Genomic DNA, 17829 nt, shown 5'->3' with positions numbered 1-17829 from the left:
TCTATTCCAAGACTGCGGAAGCTTAGTTATTGGGTATATTCAAGATTGAGATTGATGGATTTTTGGACACTTAGCTGTGAAAGTGGAACTGAGGTTAAGGATCTGCCATGACCTTATTAAATGGTGGAACAGGCTTGAGGGGCCGTATGGTCTACTTCTGCTCCTATTCCTTATGTTTCATATTTGCCCTGTCATTCCTTTGGAAAATGTCAAGGATATGCTAATGTACTAAACACCAAGCCAGGATACTATTAATGTTGCGAACAAATGTTCCAAACTGACAAGTGATGATTAGCTAACTCCAAGCTGGTGGTGTGAAATTCTGAAGACCAGGAGAAAAGTGAAGACTGAGTCAGAATATGATTTCTGCAATTTTGTGGGAACAAATGGAGTAGATTAGGGTGCTGATTTGAGTCTGGATTTAAACACAATCAGGGTTCAGGGATGAGAAAGAGCCTGTAGGACAGAAGAGTGTTCACAGCAGCAATGACGTAGTTATATTCATAAAACTGAGCAAAGAACGATTTTGAGAGGCAGGACAAATGTAAGAGATTGCTGTTTGATTTTTAAAAAATTGAAGCATTGTACGTACACCCAAATTTACATTTCTGTCTGGTTCATATTGCAGCCTTTAGCCGAGCTCCAGTTCCAATGGCTGTGATTAGGAGGGAACTATCCTGTGAAAGTTATCCAATTGAACTCCGCTGCCCTGGAACTGATGTCATTATGATTGAAAGTGCCAATTATGGAAGGACTGATGACAGAATCTGTGATGCTGATCAAGCCCAGATGGAGAATATTCGGTGCTTCCTACCAGATGCCTATAAGATAATGTCACAAAGGTAAGTTTGCAGAAAACTTAACCCACAATATCTGTTTATGATCTATGTGGCAGGTTTCTGCAATTGAGGTCATTCTTTGTAAGATTTCTGTTTTCTTTTTGTCGAGCACGTTGTGAGTTTGAGACAACATATTTACCATGTATTTTTGGAGCTGGCGCAGCTCTTAAACTGTGACTAAAACATTGCACAGGCATAGCATGCCTGGCACACTCAACTTGGTACAAAGCTGGACATTCTCTTTATTTATTTAATAAATTTATGAAAGACACACTTTCTAAATAATACTTAGAAAGAACTTAGTATTGTAGGAACAGCACATCACAGCTGTCTGACCTGGGGCTGAATGATGCTTTCCATTAAGAAGTCATTCCGTTCCTACTAACCAGATGCCAATTCACAATTCAATGCAAGCAAAAGAAAGGGGAAAAGAAGCCTGTACACTGATAATTAGAGAGACTGAGAAGCCTGATTGTTTTTATAATGTCACACCGGAGACTGTTTTGTCATTTCCCTTTCCTTATTAATTTACTACATGCTACTTGATAAATGGGTTAATCTGGTGGAAACTGAGTTTCTTCAGGCAAATATCCTACAATATTTGATTTTCTTAATCTGGGAATGAAATAATAATCTTAGAATTTTAAAATAAAACTTAAAACAATAAGTAATTTGACAATTCTGACAATTGAGGGGAAATAAAGCAACTTTAAATTGCATGTTTTGGGAGGATTTGGGCTTTGAATTGTGAGCGTTTGGTCTCCTCAGTTCAAAAGACCAGGCTGACAGCAAGGAAAAGTGTTACTTTGACCTACAGTGGGCATAATATACATTCACTGTTGCCAAGGAATTTATCTAATAGCATCAGTTTTTGATTATTTACTTTTCTTCCCTGCCTTTCGCCCATCTCTTCCTCTTTGTTGGATGTTCATACAGCTCTTAGGAGTCAAGAAAGTACTGTGGCTGTGTAACCTGGTCCCAGACCTGCATTGGCAACTGGGGCTATGTGGAGCTAACAAATAGGTGTCTTACCTGTGCATACCTCCCTGGAGCAACCCAGTTGAGATAAGAGTCTTAGCAAAATATGGGAGGAAACCGATAACCAATTGCCTTCTAGATTGGGTAAAATGCTCACACTAGACTGAGCTGGATGAACATAGATGCAAATTGTACCCTACACATGCACAGAAGAGACATGTTAAATTGTCCATGGTTAATGAATCCTTTTATTTTTAAAAGAACAAGTGAAGATTTGCCTGAACTGAATATAGTTTTTCTTAGAAAACCCGAGACAAATTTAGACTGCTTTAGATTTAATACTAGTCCTCTAATCCACACTCAAAAACCTGTTCAATCAATTATGATTTGCTTTTACTGTGTTGGCTAACCTTACAGTTTCTAATTGAATTTATCATCAATCTGTCTCCCTCTGCCTCACAAGCTTGCTCTCTGGGCAAAATTTTAACTCGTTCCAAGTTACTCTACTGCCTCTTGTTCTCTGTCCTTGTATCTTGCCCACTTGATGACCGTTCCTGCCTCTCATACTCTTGCTTTCCATCCTTGCCTCTCGTCTGTCTGCACTCCATCGCTGCCTCCCACCCACTGTGCTCCATCTCTGCCACCTGCCCGCCCATTCACCGATCTGTCATACTGCCTGACTGCCCAGACTCCAGGCAGAATAGAATACCTTCCCCCACGGAAAGTTTGATGGCAACGTGGCTTTTAAACAGGCGGGTGGATGGGGATCCTGCCTCCTTCCCACAGTCACCTTGATTAAGTCTTTGACAGGAAATCCCATGAACGGCCACTGATATTGCTGTGACAATCCCCCCCACCCGCCCAGAGGTTCTTGATCACGGTTAAGGCCCTCTGTTCTCTAGTTAATTTCCTGATTGGGGCTTAATTAAGCAGGCCTTCCTGAAAAGAGGCAATGCCGTGACACATGTTTCCCACCGGCTGGAGAAAACCCCATCACCTCCATTAGAACTAGCCCTCTGCCTCCCACTTGCCTGCGATCTGCGCCTCTGCCCCCTGCTGCCGGTGTTCTGCGCCTCTGCCCCCTGCAGCCGGTGCTCTGCGCCTCTGCCCCCTGCTGCTGCCAATGCTCTGCGCCTCTCCCCCCTGCTGCTGCCGGTGCTCTGCGCCTCTGCCCCCTGCTGCTGCCAGTTATCTGTGCCTCTGCCCCCTGCTGCTGCCAGTGCTCTGTGCCTCTGCCCCCTGCTTGCCTGTGCTCTGTGCCTCTGCCCCCTGCTGCCTGTGCTCTGCGCCTGTGTCCCCTGCTGCCTGTGCTCTGCGCCTGTGTCCCCTGCTGCCTGTGCTCTGCGCCTCTGCCCCCTGCAGCCGGTGCTCTGCGCCTCTCCCCCCTGCTGCCAATGCTCTGTGCCTCTCCCCCCTGCTGATGCCGATGCTCTGCGCCTCGCCCCCCCCCCCCGCTGCTGCCGGTGCTCTGTGCCTCTGCCCCCTGCTGCTGCCAGTGCTCTGTGCCTCTGCCCCCTGCTGCCTGTGCTCTGCGCCTATGTCCCCTGCTGCCTGTGCTCTGCGCCTATGTCCCCTGCTGCCTGTGCTCTGCGCCTCTGCCCCCTGCAGCCGGTGCTCTGCGCCTCTCCCCCCTGCTGCCAATGCTCTGCGCCTCTCCCCCCTGCTGATGCCGATGCTCTGCACCTCGCCCCCCCTGCTGCTGCCGGTGCTCTGCGCCTCTCCCCCCTGCTGATGCTGATACTCTGCGCCTCTGCCCCCTGCTGCTGCCGGTGCTCTGCACCTCTCCCCCCTGCTGCTGCTGGTGTTCTGCGCCTCTGCCCCCTGCTGCTGCCGGTGCTCTGCGCCTCTCCTCCCTGCTGCTGCCGGTGTCCTGCGTCTCTGCCCCCTGCTGCTGCCGGTGCTCTGCGCCCCTGCCCCCTGCTGCTGCCGGTGCTCTGCGCCTCTGCCCCCTGCTGCTGCCGGTGTTCTGCGCCTCTGCCCCCTGCTGCTGCCGGTGTTCTGCGCCTCTGCCCCCTGCTGCTGCCAGTGTTCTGCGCCTCTGCCCCCTGCTGCTGCCGGTGCTCTGCGCCTCTCCCCCCTGCTGCTGCCGGTGTTCTGCGCCTCTGCCCCCTGCTGCTGCTGGTGCTCTGCGCCTCTCCCCCCTGCTGCTGCCGGTGCTCTGCGCCTCTCCCCCCTGCTGCTGCCGGTGCTCTGCGCCTCTGCCCCCTGCTGCTGCCGGTGTTCTGCGCCTCTGCCCCCTGCTGCTGCCAGTGCTCTGTGCCTCTGCCCCCTGCTGCCTGTGCTCTGCGCCTATGTCCCCTGCTGCCTGTGCTCTGCGCCTGTGTCCCCTGCTGCCTGTGCTCTGCGCCTCTGCCCCCTGCAGCCGGTGCTCTGCGCCTCTCCCCCCTGCTGCCAATGCTCTGTGCCTCTCCCCCCTGCTGATGTCGATGCTCTGCGCCTCGCCCCCCCTGCTGCTGCCAGTGCTCTGTGCCTCTGCCCCCTGCTGCTGCCAGTGCTCTGTGCCTCTGCCCCCTGCTGCCTGTGCTCTGCGCCTATGTCCCCTGCTGCCTGTGCTCTGCGCCTATGTCCCCTGCTGCCTGTGCTCTGCGCCTATGTCCCCTGCTGCCTGTGCTCTGCGCCTGTGTCCCCTGCTGCCTGTGCTCTGCGCCTCTGCCCCCTGCAGCCGGTGCTCTGCGCCTCTCCCCCCTGCTGCCAATGCTCTGCGCCTCTCCCCCCTGCTGATGCCGATGCTCTGCACCTCGCCCCCCCTGCTGCTGCCGGTGCTCTGCGCCCCTCCCCCCTGCTGATGCTGATACTCTGCGCCTCGCCCCCCACTGCTGCTGCTGGTGCTCTGCGCCTCTCCCCCCTGCTGCTGCCGGTGCTCTGCGCCTCTGCCCCCTGCTGCTGCCGGTGCTCTGCGCCTCTGCCCCCTGCTGCTGCCGGTGCTCTGCGCCTCTGCCCCCTGCTGCTGCCGGTGCTCTGCGCCTCTCCCCCCTGCTGCTGCTGGTGTTCTGCGCCTCTGCCCGCTGCTGCAGCTGGTGCTCTGCGCCTCTCCCCCCTGCTGCTGCCGGTGTTCTGCGCCTCTGCCCCCTGCTGCTGCCGGTGCTCTGCACCTCTCCCACCTGCTGCTGCCGGTGTTCTGCGCCTCTGCCCCCTGCTGCTGCCGGTGCTCTGTGCCTCTATCCCCTGCTGCTGCTGGTGCTCTGCGCCTCTCCCCCCTGCTGCTGCCAGTGTTCTGCGCCTCTGCCCCCTGCTGCAGCTGGTGCTCTGCGCCTCTCCCCCCTGCTGCTGCCGGTGTCCTGCATCTCTGCCCCCTGCTGCTGCCGGTGCTCTGCGCCTCTGCCCCCTGCTGCTACCGGTGCTCTGCGCCTCTGCCCCCTGCTGCTGCCGGTGTTCTGCGCCTCTGCCCCCTGCTGCTGCCGGTGTTCTGCGCCTCTGCCCCCTGCTGCTGCCAGTGTTCTGCGCCTCTGCCCCCTGCTGCTGCCGGTGCTCTGCGCCTCTCCCCCCTGCTGCTGCTGGTGTTCTGCGCCTCTGCCCCCTGCTGCTGCTGGTGCTCTGCGCCTCTCCCCCCTGCTGCTGCCGGTGCTCTGCGCCTCTGCCCCCTGCTGCTGCCGGTGTTCTGCGCCTCTGCCCCCTGCTGCTGCCGGTGCTCTTCGCCTCTGCCCCCTGCTGCTGCCGGTGCTCTGCAGCTCTGCCCCCTGCTCACAAGAGCCCTGCCTGTATCTCTTGCATCATATCTATCTGTCTGTCTGCCTGTATCTCTTGCATCATCTCTCTCTGTCTGTCTGCCTGTATCTCTTGCATCATATCTCTCTGTCTGTCTGCCTGTATCTCTTGCATCATATCTCTCTGTCTGTCTGCCTGTATCTCTTGCATCATTTCTCTCTGTCTGTCTGCCTGTATCTCTTGCATCATATCTCTCTGTCTGTCTGCCTGTATCTCTCTTTTTCTTTCTCTCTCTTTCTGTCTCTGCCTGTATTTCTCTCTCACTCACTCACACTCTCTCCCTCTTTCTGTCTCTGCCTGTGTCTCTCCTTCCATTTTTCTCTGTCTTTTTCTTTCTTTTTCCCTCTCTCTGCCTCTTTCTCTCTCGCTCTCTCTGCCTGTATCTCTCTCTGTATTCTTGAATTTCATGTATGCTTTGAGAACAGTTTACTGAAATAAAATAACCTATATTATAGATCATTGTTTAATTTCCATCTGGTTAAACTGGTCTAAATCCACATTTTTTGAAACCACATTTTCTGTTTCACTTAAAAGATGAAATAGCAGAAGGAGAGCTTTGGGGCTGCTAAGAATCACTAATCATTTAATGAGGTTTTCTAAACCATTACTTATACAATAAACAAAGAGTGATGCAGGGTGATGTTTATAGGTCCTCGCTTCAGTTGGCTCAGGGTACTCTTAGTAGCTCAGAACTTAACAACTTTTGCCTTCCGGCATAGCCATCAATTTCAAAATCAGGCCCAAACTAGTGCCCAGAGGGAATTGCACACTAAGTGATCTGTGCACTTCCAGAGTGGAAAATGAGACTTCATAGCAATATTCAACAAACAAAAACAACCCCATCTGATGAAGATGGGAGCCATAATTAGTCTTTAAACATTTGGATTTTTGATGATAACTGCCTGAACAATTAGTTGACCTGTTCCCCATGCTTGGCCAATGTGACTCTGCACCAGCTGCTGGAAAACATGAGTGATCTGTGGTGGCCTGACCACCAGCAACTTATCCTGCAGCACGGCTGGGATTTGAACAATGTTGTTTGAGACTTTGCAACCTCCAGCCCATTTTCTCCTATTCTGTGATTCAACATGTGATGAGCACTTTCACACAGCCCTGCTCTTTATAATTCTTCAGTGCCTAAGTAATTATTGTGCATATTACAATGAGAGAACCACTGTATCTTTTTTAAACAAATATATACAAATGAAAATTAGAAAGGAAGAGAACGATGGTCACTGCCATTTCCTCGGGTTGAGACAGCTAATATCTCAAAGTTCTCAAAGTGTCTGACCATCAAGACATGCATAAAACTGCAAAAACCCTTCTGGCTCTGGACCTGAACTTATTGCTGAACAACTGAAAAGGGAGGGCATGTTTTGTGGACTGGATAAAAAAATTTTGAAGACTTCTACAACTTAAGTGATCTTCAACTTAAATTTGATGTCACACTAATGGTCAATTGCATAACCTATACAAGATTACTGGAAAAATGCAACTTAAAATGTCTTGTTTGTTATGGGCATTTTTACTGTTCTTTACACAGCCCTTATGAATGCTTTAACATCAGAAATAAAATATGGTCACTTAGCAGATGATGACCCAAGTGGTCCATGTTGCTAGCTTTAAATGCTGGTGTATATTGCTTTGCATTATACAATACTAAATATCAAAACATTTTTCTTAGCTTGCTGATTTGACAAGGAGACCAAACATTTGCAGCATTTATATATCATTTGAATGGAAAAGGGATATTTGAAATCCTTTACCTTTCCTGACCCTAGGGTACCCACCTTAATATGCGTCAGTGGTGATTTGTAGCCTTACAAATCCTTGAAATTCAAAAATAGGCAACTGAAATGGTTTTAACTCACATAATTACTTATTATGTTTCATAATAGAATTTACTGAATTAATTGAATTTCTTTAAAGTTCCAGGGTTTCATAGAGATACATGTTTATGTTATTAGTATTCCAACCTAAAGGCTTGGCCTTCTGATTTGGAATAAAATTCCATCAGACAGACTTGCATTCACAGACATTCTTTTTGTCTGCTTTCAGATTAGCAGTGAATCTCAGCTGGATACCACTGTATAATTATTTGTGCTGTCAATTGCCTGAAATGTCAGTAATTTCAGTCTGAATGTACTGCACATTGCAGCCTTGCTATAGCAGAACAAAATGCTGCATTGTTAAAACATGAGAAGCCTGTTTTTGATTATCCGAGGCTTTTATTTCAACATTATTTTGAATGAGCAATTGCAACATGTGATTGCTATTTTTTATCTCCTCTGCAACTGAACCTGCTGCTTTACAGTCTTTGTACTGATTAGACAATTCTGTCCTGAATTTAGAAGCTTTTTCATTTTTCATGGTCAGTGCATGACTTCACCACATCTCCTATTGGCGCTCACTCCCTTGTCACTTCACCTCTTTTCCAGTTGATAACCCTCTACATATCCATTTAGGCGATTAGTTGCTGTAAATTCAGTGACAAGAGGTAACATTAAATTTTCAGAACAAGGGCTGGCTTAACAGGGAGCCACTTGAATGATGTAAACAGCATTCAGTTCATACTTGAGGGAAATTTGTTAGCTGTGTCTGAGGCATAATGAGGAAGATTTAAGTTTTGATGAGCCTAGTAGCTATAGTGACAATGTGGAATTAGGCTGGCTCTGTGCTCTTTACAGTAAAATGGCTTGTCAAACCCCTCCTGCTGAGCAAATGTCAGCAAGAGTAGAATTTGTTAATTGATATTAATAAAGCCATGTGATTAGCTGTTCTCCTTTCATTTCCTTTTCATTTTCACTTTTTCTTTTTGATGTGTTTGCACAGAACTGACTCTGTACTTTTCCTCTTTGAAGTAGGTTCCTTTGTAATAAATGTATAATTGGATTGATTCAGAGGAAAAAAATGGCAGGCACCTATTATGGTGGCTGCTTTTTTTTGGATGTGTACACAGTAGAGGAGGGATCTGTCAAAGAGGGAGAGGGTGGAATGTCTTTCAATACAAAATGTTATATCAAGGATGCTTTCTGTTGTCAAGTGTTTCAATGTGTAGCAACATTTGGAGCTGTACCAGTGTAGTTAAATTTTAATCTTCGCATGGTGAGAGTAATGGAGCTTACTTACATTGCAGTGATATTGAATGCAAGCCACTGTGATCAGGAGGTAGCCCACTAAGATATCATTCCACTTAAAGAAACATTGCATTACTTCCAGATACATGGACCTGCATTTTAGCAATTTTGAACTGAAAGTCTAACATAACTAATATTTCTAATATGGAAAATATTTCAGTGGACAGCTTCCCTAATACTTTACAGAGAGAGTTTACTACCTTGTGTGCAACAGTAGGTGAGAATGAGCTGAATGCATTATATTCCTTCCAGTTTGCATCGTCAGAGGTCAGGTATAGTAAAAAGAGGATTTTTGAATTAATGTTTTTATATTAATGTAAATTGATAAGTGATTTTAACTTTTCATGAATTGCATGGCCTTTGACCTCTTGGTGGTTATATTTTTCTTAAATAGTGTCAGCAATATATGATAATTAAGGGAAACATTTGTTTTATCATATAATATGATATAATGTCATGGAGTAAATTATGATTTTAAATGAGCTACTCTGTGCTTATAGAATCATAAGGATAAATCTTGTCTCCCGAAACCAAATGGGTTGGGGTTGTGTCAGAGGTAATAATGCAGAACATATGGAACAGTAACCAAAACTGCCTCAAGTCTGCCCATTTCTAGTTTAATGGAGACAGGATAAGGGGCGGGTGATCAATCTGCTCATGAGAAGTGGGTGGTTATTTAACAATTCTAAGAAAGCTGCCTCATTTATCAGCCATTCTGTTTTGACACATTTTGGCGGGGTTTCCAAGACCTTGGGAAATTAGCAAGCAGGGTTAAATCCATGAGGTTTGTTTCCTTTATACCATTGTTTGAGGGACAGGAGCAGGGGTGCTACATCATAACTCTTCTCCCCTGCCCGCGACCCTCATCCAGTAATCTGTCTACACACCATCTCTGACCACAGTCGTACCCCAAACCCACTTTGCCCTCTCCGGCTTGCCCGCAACCACCATTGGATGACCCTCCCCACCAACCCCCCTAATCAGGATCCATCTAGACCACCATCTGAACCCTTACAGTCTCTCACTGGCCAAATAAATTTACCTTCTTTCATAGCCTTTGGCCTTATGAGGCAGGCTTCCTGGTCAAAAGGCATGCAGCCTGTGGGAACTCCACAGAAGAAAAATTAAAAGAGACCTGGAATTAATTTCAGCAGGACATTTGGGGAACAAAGACAAAAAGTGCTGGAAAAACTCAACAGGTCTGGCAGCATCTGTGAAGAGAGAAACAGAGTCACCGTTTTGAGTCCGTATGACACTTCTTTGGAACTGAAGAGAAGCAGAAATGTGATGGATTTTATGCTGTTGTAAAAGGGGGGAGGAGCAAAAAGGGAACGTCAGGGATATGTCAGTCCATGTCAGTCCTGGGGAGGATATTTTTTGTGCTCCACCCGACCGTCCTGACCCTTCTTTTTATATTCCGTTCCTCAATTAATAAAGCCAAGGATCCCATATTTTCTTAGCCTTTTCTACTTGTTTTGGCATCTTCAAAGATTTGTGTACTTAAACACGTAGGTGTGTGTGTACGTATATCCCCTTTAAAATTGTACCTTTTAGCTTTATGTTACCTCCTTATGCTTACTACCAAAATGTATCACTTCACACTTTAACACATTATTTTTATCTGCGATGTGTCTGCCTTTTCACTGATCTGTTTATGTCCTCCTAAAGTCTTTACTATCCTCCTCATTGGTTACCACATTTCTGAGTTTCATATCATAGCAGGTGTATGGCACAGACTGAGGCCATTTGACCGTTCGGGTCTGCACCAGCTGAGAAATGAGCCACCCAGCCTAATCCCACTTCCCAGCTTTTGTTCCTTAGCCCTGCAGGTTCCAGCATATCCAGACAACTTTTAAATGAGTTGAGGTTTTCTGCCTCTACTACCCTTCCAGGCAGTGAGTTCCAGACCCCCACAAGCCTCTAGGTGATTTTTTTTTTCTACATTCCCCCACCTCCCCCCCACCCACTCTGATCTTTCAACCAATCACTTTAAATCTATGCCCTCTAGTCACTGACCTCTCTGCTAAAGTAAATAGGCTTTCACATCCACTCTATCCAGGCCCCACACAATTTTGTACACTCCAATCAAACCTCCCCTCAGCCTCCTCTGTTCCAAGGAGAACAACACCAGCCTATCCAATCTTTCCTCATAGATGCAATTTTCAGCTGCTGGCAACATCCTCATAAATCTCTTGTGTACCGTCTCCAGTGCAATCACACCCCTTCTGTAATGAGGTGAGCAGATTTGCACGTAGTGCTCAAATTGTGGCCTAATTAATGTTTTATATAGTTCCAGCATAACCTCCACGCCCTTATACTCTATACCTCGGCTAATAAAGTGAAGGATTCCATATGTCTCCTTAACCAGCTTAGCAACCTGTTCTGCTACCTCCAGGGATCTGTGGATGTTCATTCCGAGGTCTCACACTTCCTCTACACCTTTCAGCACCCTCCCATTTATTGTTTAATGTTTTGCCTTATTTGACCTCCCCAAGTGCATCACCTCACACTTCTCTGGGTTGAATTCAATTTGTTACTTTTCAGCCCACCTGACAAGTCCATTGATATCATCCTACAGTCTACAGCATTCCTCCTCGCTATCTACTTGCAACCAATTTTTGTGTCGTCTGCAAAATTCTTGATCATTTCCCCTTATTTACGTCCAAATCATCCATAGCAGCAGCATATCATCTGCAAATTTGGAAATTATGCCCAAATCCAGGTCATTGATATCTATTAAGTACAGCAGTGATCCTAATACCAACCTCTGGCGAAACACCACAGCTTACTTTCTTCCAGTCAAAGAAAGTATCGTTTACCACAAGTCACTGCTTTCTGTTCTTTAGCCAGTGTTGTCTCCATGCTTCTACTGACCTTGTAATCACATGGGTTTTAAATTTTGCCTGGATTGTGATCTCTAAATGTTACCCCATTACCGATGTTAGGCTGACTGGTTTATCCCCCTCTCTTTCTAACGGGGGTGTAACATTTCCATGTAAGGTCAGCTTGCTCTCATGGAAGACAATAAATGCTGGAACAACTCAGCAGGTCCGGCAATATCTGTGGAGAGAGAAACAGAGTTAAAGTTCTGAGACCAATTTGACTCTTTTCAATGAAGGTGATTCAAAAAATTCCCTGCCATGTCCTCTCATGTGACACTATCACATGAGTTTGGACATGTCCATAACTTTCATTTAAACATTTAATAAAAATTTAAATACCCCCATGAAACCTCATCCTGCCCCTGGATGTTACTTTACCAACTCTTACTTTATCAAAATGTTCAATTTGATTAGTCAGGCATGATCTGCCATTTACAAATCCATGCTGGCTCTTCTTAATTAACACAAATCTCCCCAAGTGCTTATTGATTTTTTTTTTATTGTTGCCTGATTATTGTTTCTAAATCTTAGCCACCGCTGATGTTAAACTGACAAGCCTATAGTTACTAAGAATGTCCTTACACCCTTTCTTGAAGAAGGAATTGCCACTCTCCAATCCTCTGGCACCTCTGCCATATCTAGGCAAGATTTGAGGATTGGAACAAGCCCTTCTGCCATCTCCACCTCCAGTTCCTTTAGAAAGATGGTATGCAAGCCATCTGGATCAAGCAACGTATCCACTCTTGGCATAGCCAACCTTTCTAGTACGTCCTTCCTATTAAGTTTCACCCCATCCATTACCTCTACCATCTACACTTTTACTAATATTTTGTCAGCGTCCTCTCTTAGTAAACATCGATGCAAATTGCTTATTAAGTATTCTAAACTTGCCCTGTGATTTGAAGTATATATCACCCTCTTTGTCCCTAATAGGCCCCATCCCCTCCTCTTTCTACCCACTTCCTATATACATACCAGTGAACAATTTTGGCTTTCCTTTCATGTTAATTGTCATTCTATTCTCGTATTTGCTCTTTATCAGTCGTATTTTCCTCTTCCCTTTCCCCTGAACCTGTATTATTTTGCCTGGTTGTCTCTTGAAGAATTCACCTGGCATGCACCATATACCCTCTTTCATTGTTTCATCATATTCTCCATTTCCTTCGCCACCTAAGAAACCCTGGTTTTGATTCCCCTACCTTTCCCCTTTGTTGTAATGTACCTAGCTTGTACCTGGGGCATCTCTTCCTTAAAGATCAGCCATTGTTGTGTTACAGTTTCTCCTGTCAAACTTTGGTTCCATTTCATCCTGGTTAAATCCCATTGAAGTTAGTCCTCAGTGAATTTAGAACTTCTACTTTAGGTCGCTCCTTTACCCTCTCCATTATTAATTTAAATCTTCTGATACAGTGATCATTCTTACCCAAGTGTTTTCCTACAGGCACTTGGTCCACTTGGCCCACCTTATTCATCAGCTCCAGATCCAGCAATGCTTCTTCCTAGTTGAACAGAGAATGTACAGGTCAGGGAAGTTGTCCTGAGCACATTTCAGAAATTCCTCCCCCTCCTTACTCTTTCTTTTAACGATATCTCAGTTGAAATTTGGATACTTACAGTCCCCCAATATCACCACTTTAATGTTCTCGCACATCTCTGTGATTTCCCTTCAGATATGCCCTTCTATCTCTTTCACTATTTAGAGACCTATGAAATACCGCCCAGTAGAACAATCATATCATTTTCACTTCTCAACACTAACTAAATGGATTCAGTCCTTGCCCCCTCAAGGGCATCCTTCTTTTCCCAACACTACAATTTCTTCCCTAATTAGTATTGCTAACCTCCATCACTTCTTCTTCCTTCTCTATCTTTTCTGAACACTTCATACCCTTAAATATTAAGCACACAGTCTTGTCATTTTTAAGCCAATTTTTCAATTTTGCCACTGCAACATATTCCCACATGACTATGTGCAACATTGTTCATCACACTTTGTGTGTTTACATACATGCATTGTAAACCTGTCTTTACATTCCTCATAGGCCTACTTATTCTGGTCAAATATGATACCACTCCCTTCTCTAATATTATCCCTCTCTCTCACTTTATGCACCTAATTTTTTTCTACTTCTGTATATCGGTGTGTCAGTGACTGTGGTACAACCTGTTTGAATGAGGGTTGAATAGCTGGTGTCATGTGCAAGCTGAGAGATATAGGTGGGAGGCTTGCAGCAGTGCTAAGTGTGAAGATGAGGTAAAGATATGAATGTTGGACATGCACCCTAATTGATAGAGTTTTTTGCGAGGCAAGTGAAGGGTATGTGGTAATATGGGTAGTGTCTAAGGCTTGTACTACAGTTAGTTAGATGGAATTTGAAAGTGCTTTCACTGACCTTGACTACACATGTGAGATTCTTGAACTTTTTATAGCATTGCATTCAGTCCTCAGGGCTTGATTCCTGGCATTGACCTGCACAACTATCTAGCCCATTGCATTTGCAATTTTTGTTGGAGGGTCTCCTGGCCCCTGAAAGTCACATCTCCCCTCCTCCCTACCTCTTCAAAGCATCCAGCAGAACATTGTATATTTTATATCTCGGATCTATGCAGAGATGGCACTAGTTTCTATGTATGAAACAAGTTTTATTCACATGCTTTAAAATGTTCACTCCATGCTTCCAGCTCTAGCTTCCATCTCTTCCTACAGTTTGTTTACTTTTTTCTGAGTCCACACCCAGGCTTAACCAATGAAGCACAGTGAGCATCAATGTAAACCGACTCACATAATCAAACACTGAACAAGGGGACACTACATCTTTTCCCCCTTATAAAACTAAAGATCTTATTTAAAATTAAACTATACTAAACAACAAACATTTGTACATTGACTCATTGGTGAAAATGAATAAGTTGAACTCTTAATTACAGAAATAGTCTTTGAGATATGAAAGTCTCTGATGACTAAGCTGTGATCTACGAATTTGAGGGTGCGGTTCTGTGTCATCAATTCATTGAGGTGGATGATCAACATCACAGTTGCCCATCAGAAAATGAATATATCTTCATAATCAATGTCTTTGAAATATCCTTCTCTGTTGGTTATCAAATGATTTTTAGATTTTTTAACCTGTTTTCTCTGGGTGTTTTTGCTGTCCAAATTTGACAGGTCTTGTGTGTAAGACCTTCTGTCCCTTCGTATTACAGTGAGTGCTTTCACTTGACCTGATGTCTGGGAGAAATTCATAGTTTTCCCAGGAAATGAAAGAGGGGCTGCTTGTAGAAAAAGATTTTTAGCTACTGGTTCTATCTTTTGCCTCCTTGGGATTCTTATTGGTAGCAGAATAAACCTATGTTTTCCATAACTTTGGATTTTAATTGCCAAACAAATCACCTAAAAAGTAATGGAATTAGCAAATAATTTTATCTCCATTATTTTTAAGATACCATTTGGTGGTTACGATAACATTTTTAATGTTCTAAAACCATTGTAACAGAAGTTAGATAACTAAAACATTTTCAAAACTATATTTTATTGTTCTTTTCTTCCTGTTATGCCACCAACTATAGGAATATCTGGTGTATTAACATTCTTCACAAATTCCAGACTGATGCACTTCAAACGTTACAGGGTGACATGTCTCTTCGAAAGCCCAGATCAACTCCCAAGTTTGAAAAGGGCATTCTGATAAATATCTTCAAAAATGGTGACCTGCTTGATGCATAATTTAAACAACTGTCTGTTCAATTCAAACAGCTGCTAATTAGATGCACATTTAGGCAAATAGTGCAGCACATTTGAATTGAGTGGCACGGCTCCTCCTTTACTCAGCTGCCCAAATCGACTAAACATCGCATTGATTTCAACTGATGTAATTTGTGTGACTGAGGTTGGTCTTAACTCCTTATGTAAGTGGAACAATTGAAGAAACCAGTAGCAAGATAAACTTTAGACAAGCAAGATTTTCTTTTGTTGTAGTTTACATAGCAAGAGCTTCATCCTGTACGTAATCTGTGATATGTCTATCTTTGATTTGTTTAATATGCAACCCAGGGATGTTATTCTTATTGATGATCATGAAATTCACCCAAATAATAACTGTATAATAGTCATTTGTAATACAGAACCTGAGTATTGTTGTCAACGTTTTTCATCTTGTACTTATCTGGACAAATCACAGGAATACCAAATGTAAAGGGAACAACAATTTCTAATTCATGAGATGAGAGTGCAATTAACAGGTGCATTATCCATGGCAACATCCCTACCAATCAGAGTCCACTTGCCAACCAATCAGCACTCTCTTCTAATGAAGTATAAAGTGTTGTTCTCTCTACAGTTGGCATTCTTATGAATTGTCCTGATGAGTGCAAGACAAACAACTTTGACAACATCTGCTTCTTTACAACAATACTCAATAACCATATAGATAATGCTTCAGTAGGTGTTGCCTTTTTCTTTCAGTGAACTTTCAGCATGTTGACCTTCACCTTCAAGAATGTTGAATCATAAAGAATTATGCAAAGGCAGTGTGGAATTCTAGATAAACCATAGTGAAATATTTGTTCTAAATTTGTGTATTTCAATATTGGCTATAATAGACTGAGCTTCAAGCTGACAAAGCTACTTCCATGTAGGAACAGGAACAGACTATTCATCCCAGTGCAGATTCGATGGGCTGAAGGGCCTCTTCTGCACTCTGTGATTCTGTGATCTTGTTGAACATGTTCTGTCATCTAATTAGACTATTGCTGACCTGTACCTCAACTCCATTTACCCATTTTTATTCTTTATCTCTTCAAGCCTGACACAACAAAATCCTCTCAATCTCAGTCTTGAGGATTTCAATTGGCCCTGTTTTGAGGGAGCAAGTTGCAGATTACCATTATCTTTTGTATGAAAGGGTATTTTGTGATCTCATTCAGAAATGTTGCAGCTTTAATTTTTTAAGACAAAGACTTTTATTGGATCCCCTCACCAGATCAAATGTTTTCTGTTATCTTCCCTATTGATCCCTTTGTCATTTTCAAGACCTTGATTAGAGCACCACTCGACCTTATAAACTTAAGGGAATACAAGCCAAGTTTATGAAGCCTGGCCTCATAATTTAACCATTTAAACCTCAGTGTCAGTCTGGTAAATAGGCTCAGTACAACTTCCACTGCTGGTACCTGTTTTCTTAAATGTTCAAAACTCAGAACTCTGGAAAGGCTCTAACCAAGGCCTGTGCAACTGGAACATCACTTCCCATCTTTTGAAGTAAAGACCACACTAGCCTTTTGATTCCTTTTATACCAGGGAACTACGTTTACTCAGAGGAACATGTGTATCTATATGCCTCATTTTTCCATGCTAATACATAATAAGGTTCACCTGGAATTTCTGAAATTTAGAGTGAGGCCACCATTTGCTTAAGTGGAATGTGGGGTGCTGCAAGAGAACATAGCATCTCCTTGAAACATCTATATCATGGTCCGTTTCATTTGCTGTTGATGAGGTCAGCAACAATTCAGATGTAGGCAGACAAGAATACCAAATGGAGATATTGTGGGCAAATTGAACAGAGATTTCCTTGATGAAAGAAAGTCAATCGTACCACTAATAATGCACAACATATAGAATTTCTAATTCATGAGAAGAGAGTGCAATTAACTGGTGCATTCTCCGTGGATCTCTACCAATCAGAGTCCACTTGCCAACGAATCAGCGCACTCTTCTCACGAAGTATAAAGTGTTGCTGCCTCTACAGTTAGCATTAGATATAATCAACACTTTGACAGCATAAGAATGATGGTCACAAAAAAAAATTGGATTTGTATAACACCTGAACACACCTGTGGGTGCTTTGCAATCATTGTTTTTAAGTGCAGTCACTGTTGTATTGGCAAATGCAGCGGCCATTTATACGCAACAAGATCCCACCAACTACGAGCGGGGTAAATATTTGGTTTCTTGACATTTTTTCGATATTGTGGATTAAGGGAGGAATTTTGACCAGGAAACAAAGTACTGACACCTCTTTCTGGTGTATTTTATATCCATCTGAACAGGAAGACAAAGCCTAGGTTTAATTTCTCATCTAAAAGATGGTGCTAGCAACAATATAGCACTCCCTCAAGTACAGCACTCAACTGAGAACATGAATATTTGCTGAGGGGCTGAACTGGGGCTCGAGGCTATAATCTATAACCATGTGATCCAGGCAAGAGTGCAACAAGGAGAAAAGTGACAAAAATAGTACCTTGGAAATAGCATGGAAAGCAAGTGAAAGCTCACCCCGTTAATTTGAA

General features: G+C 44.2%; 1 protein-coding gene across 2 annotated transcripts in view; it reads left to right on the top strand.

Moving 5' to 3' along the window:
- adgrl3.1 (adhesion G protein-coupled receptor L3.1) overlaps positions 1-17829 on the top strand; it is a 928790-nt gene that overhangs the window by 439321 nt on the left and 471640 nt on the right. For both annotated transcript variants that reach the window (XM_041185670.1, XM_041185669.1), the window contains exon 4: positions 629-842. In XM_041185670.1, the coding sequence (XP_041041604.1) occupies positions 629-842 (214 nt within the window). The remainder of the gene's footprint in view (positions 1-628; positions 843-17829) is intronic.

This window comes from Carcharodon carcharias, chromosome 4, assembly GCF_017639515.1.
Source record: "Carcharodon carcharias isolate sCarCar2 chromosome 4, sCarCar2.pri, whole genome shotgun sequence".
Lineage (NCBI taxonomy): Eukaryota > Metazoa > Chordata > Chondrichthyes > Lamniformes > Lamnidae > Carcharodon > Carcharodon carcharias.
This window is presented reverse-complemented; position numbering and strand designations above follow the sequence as displayed.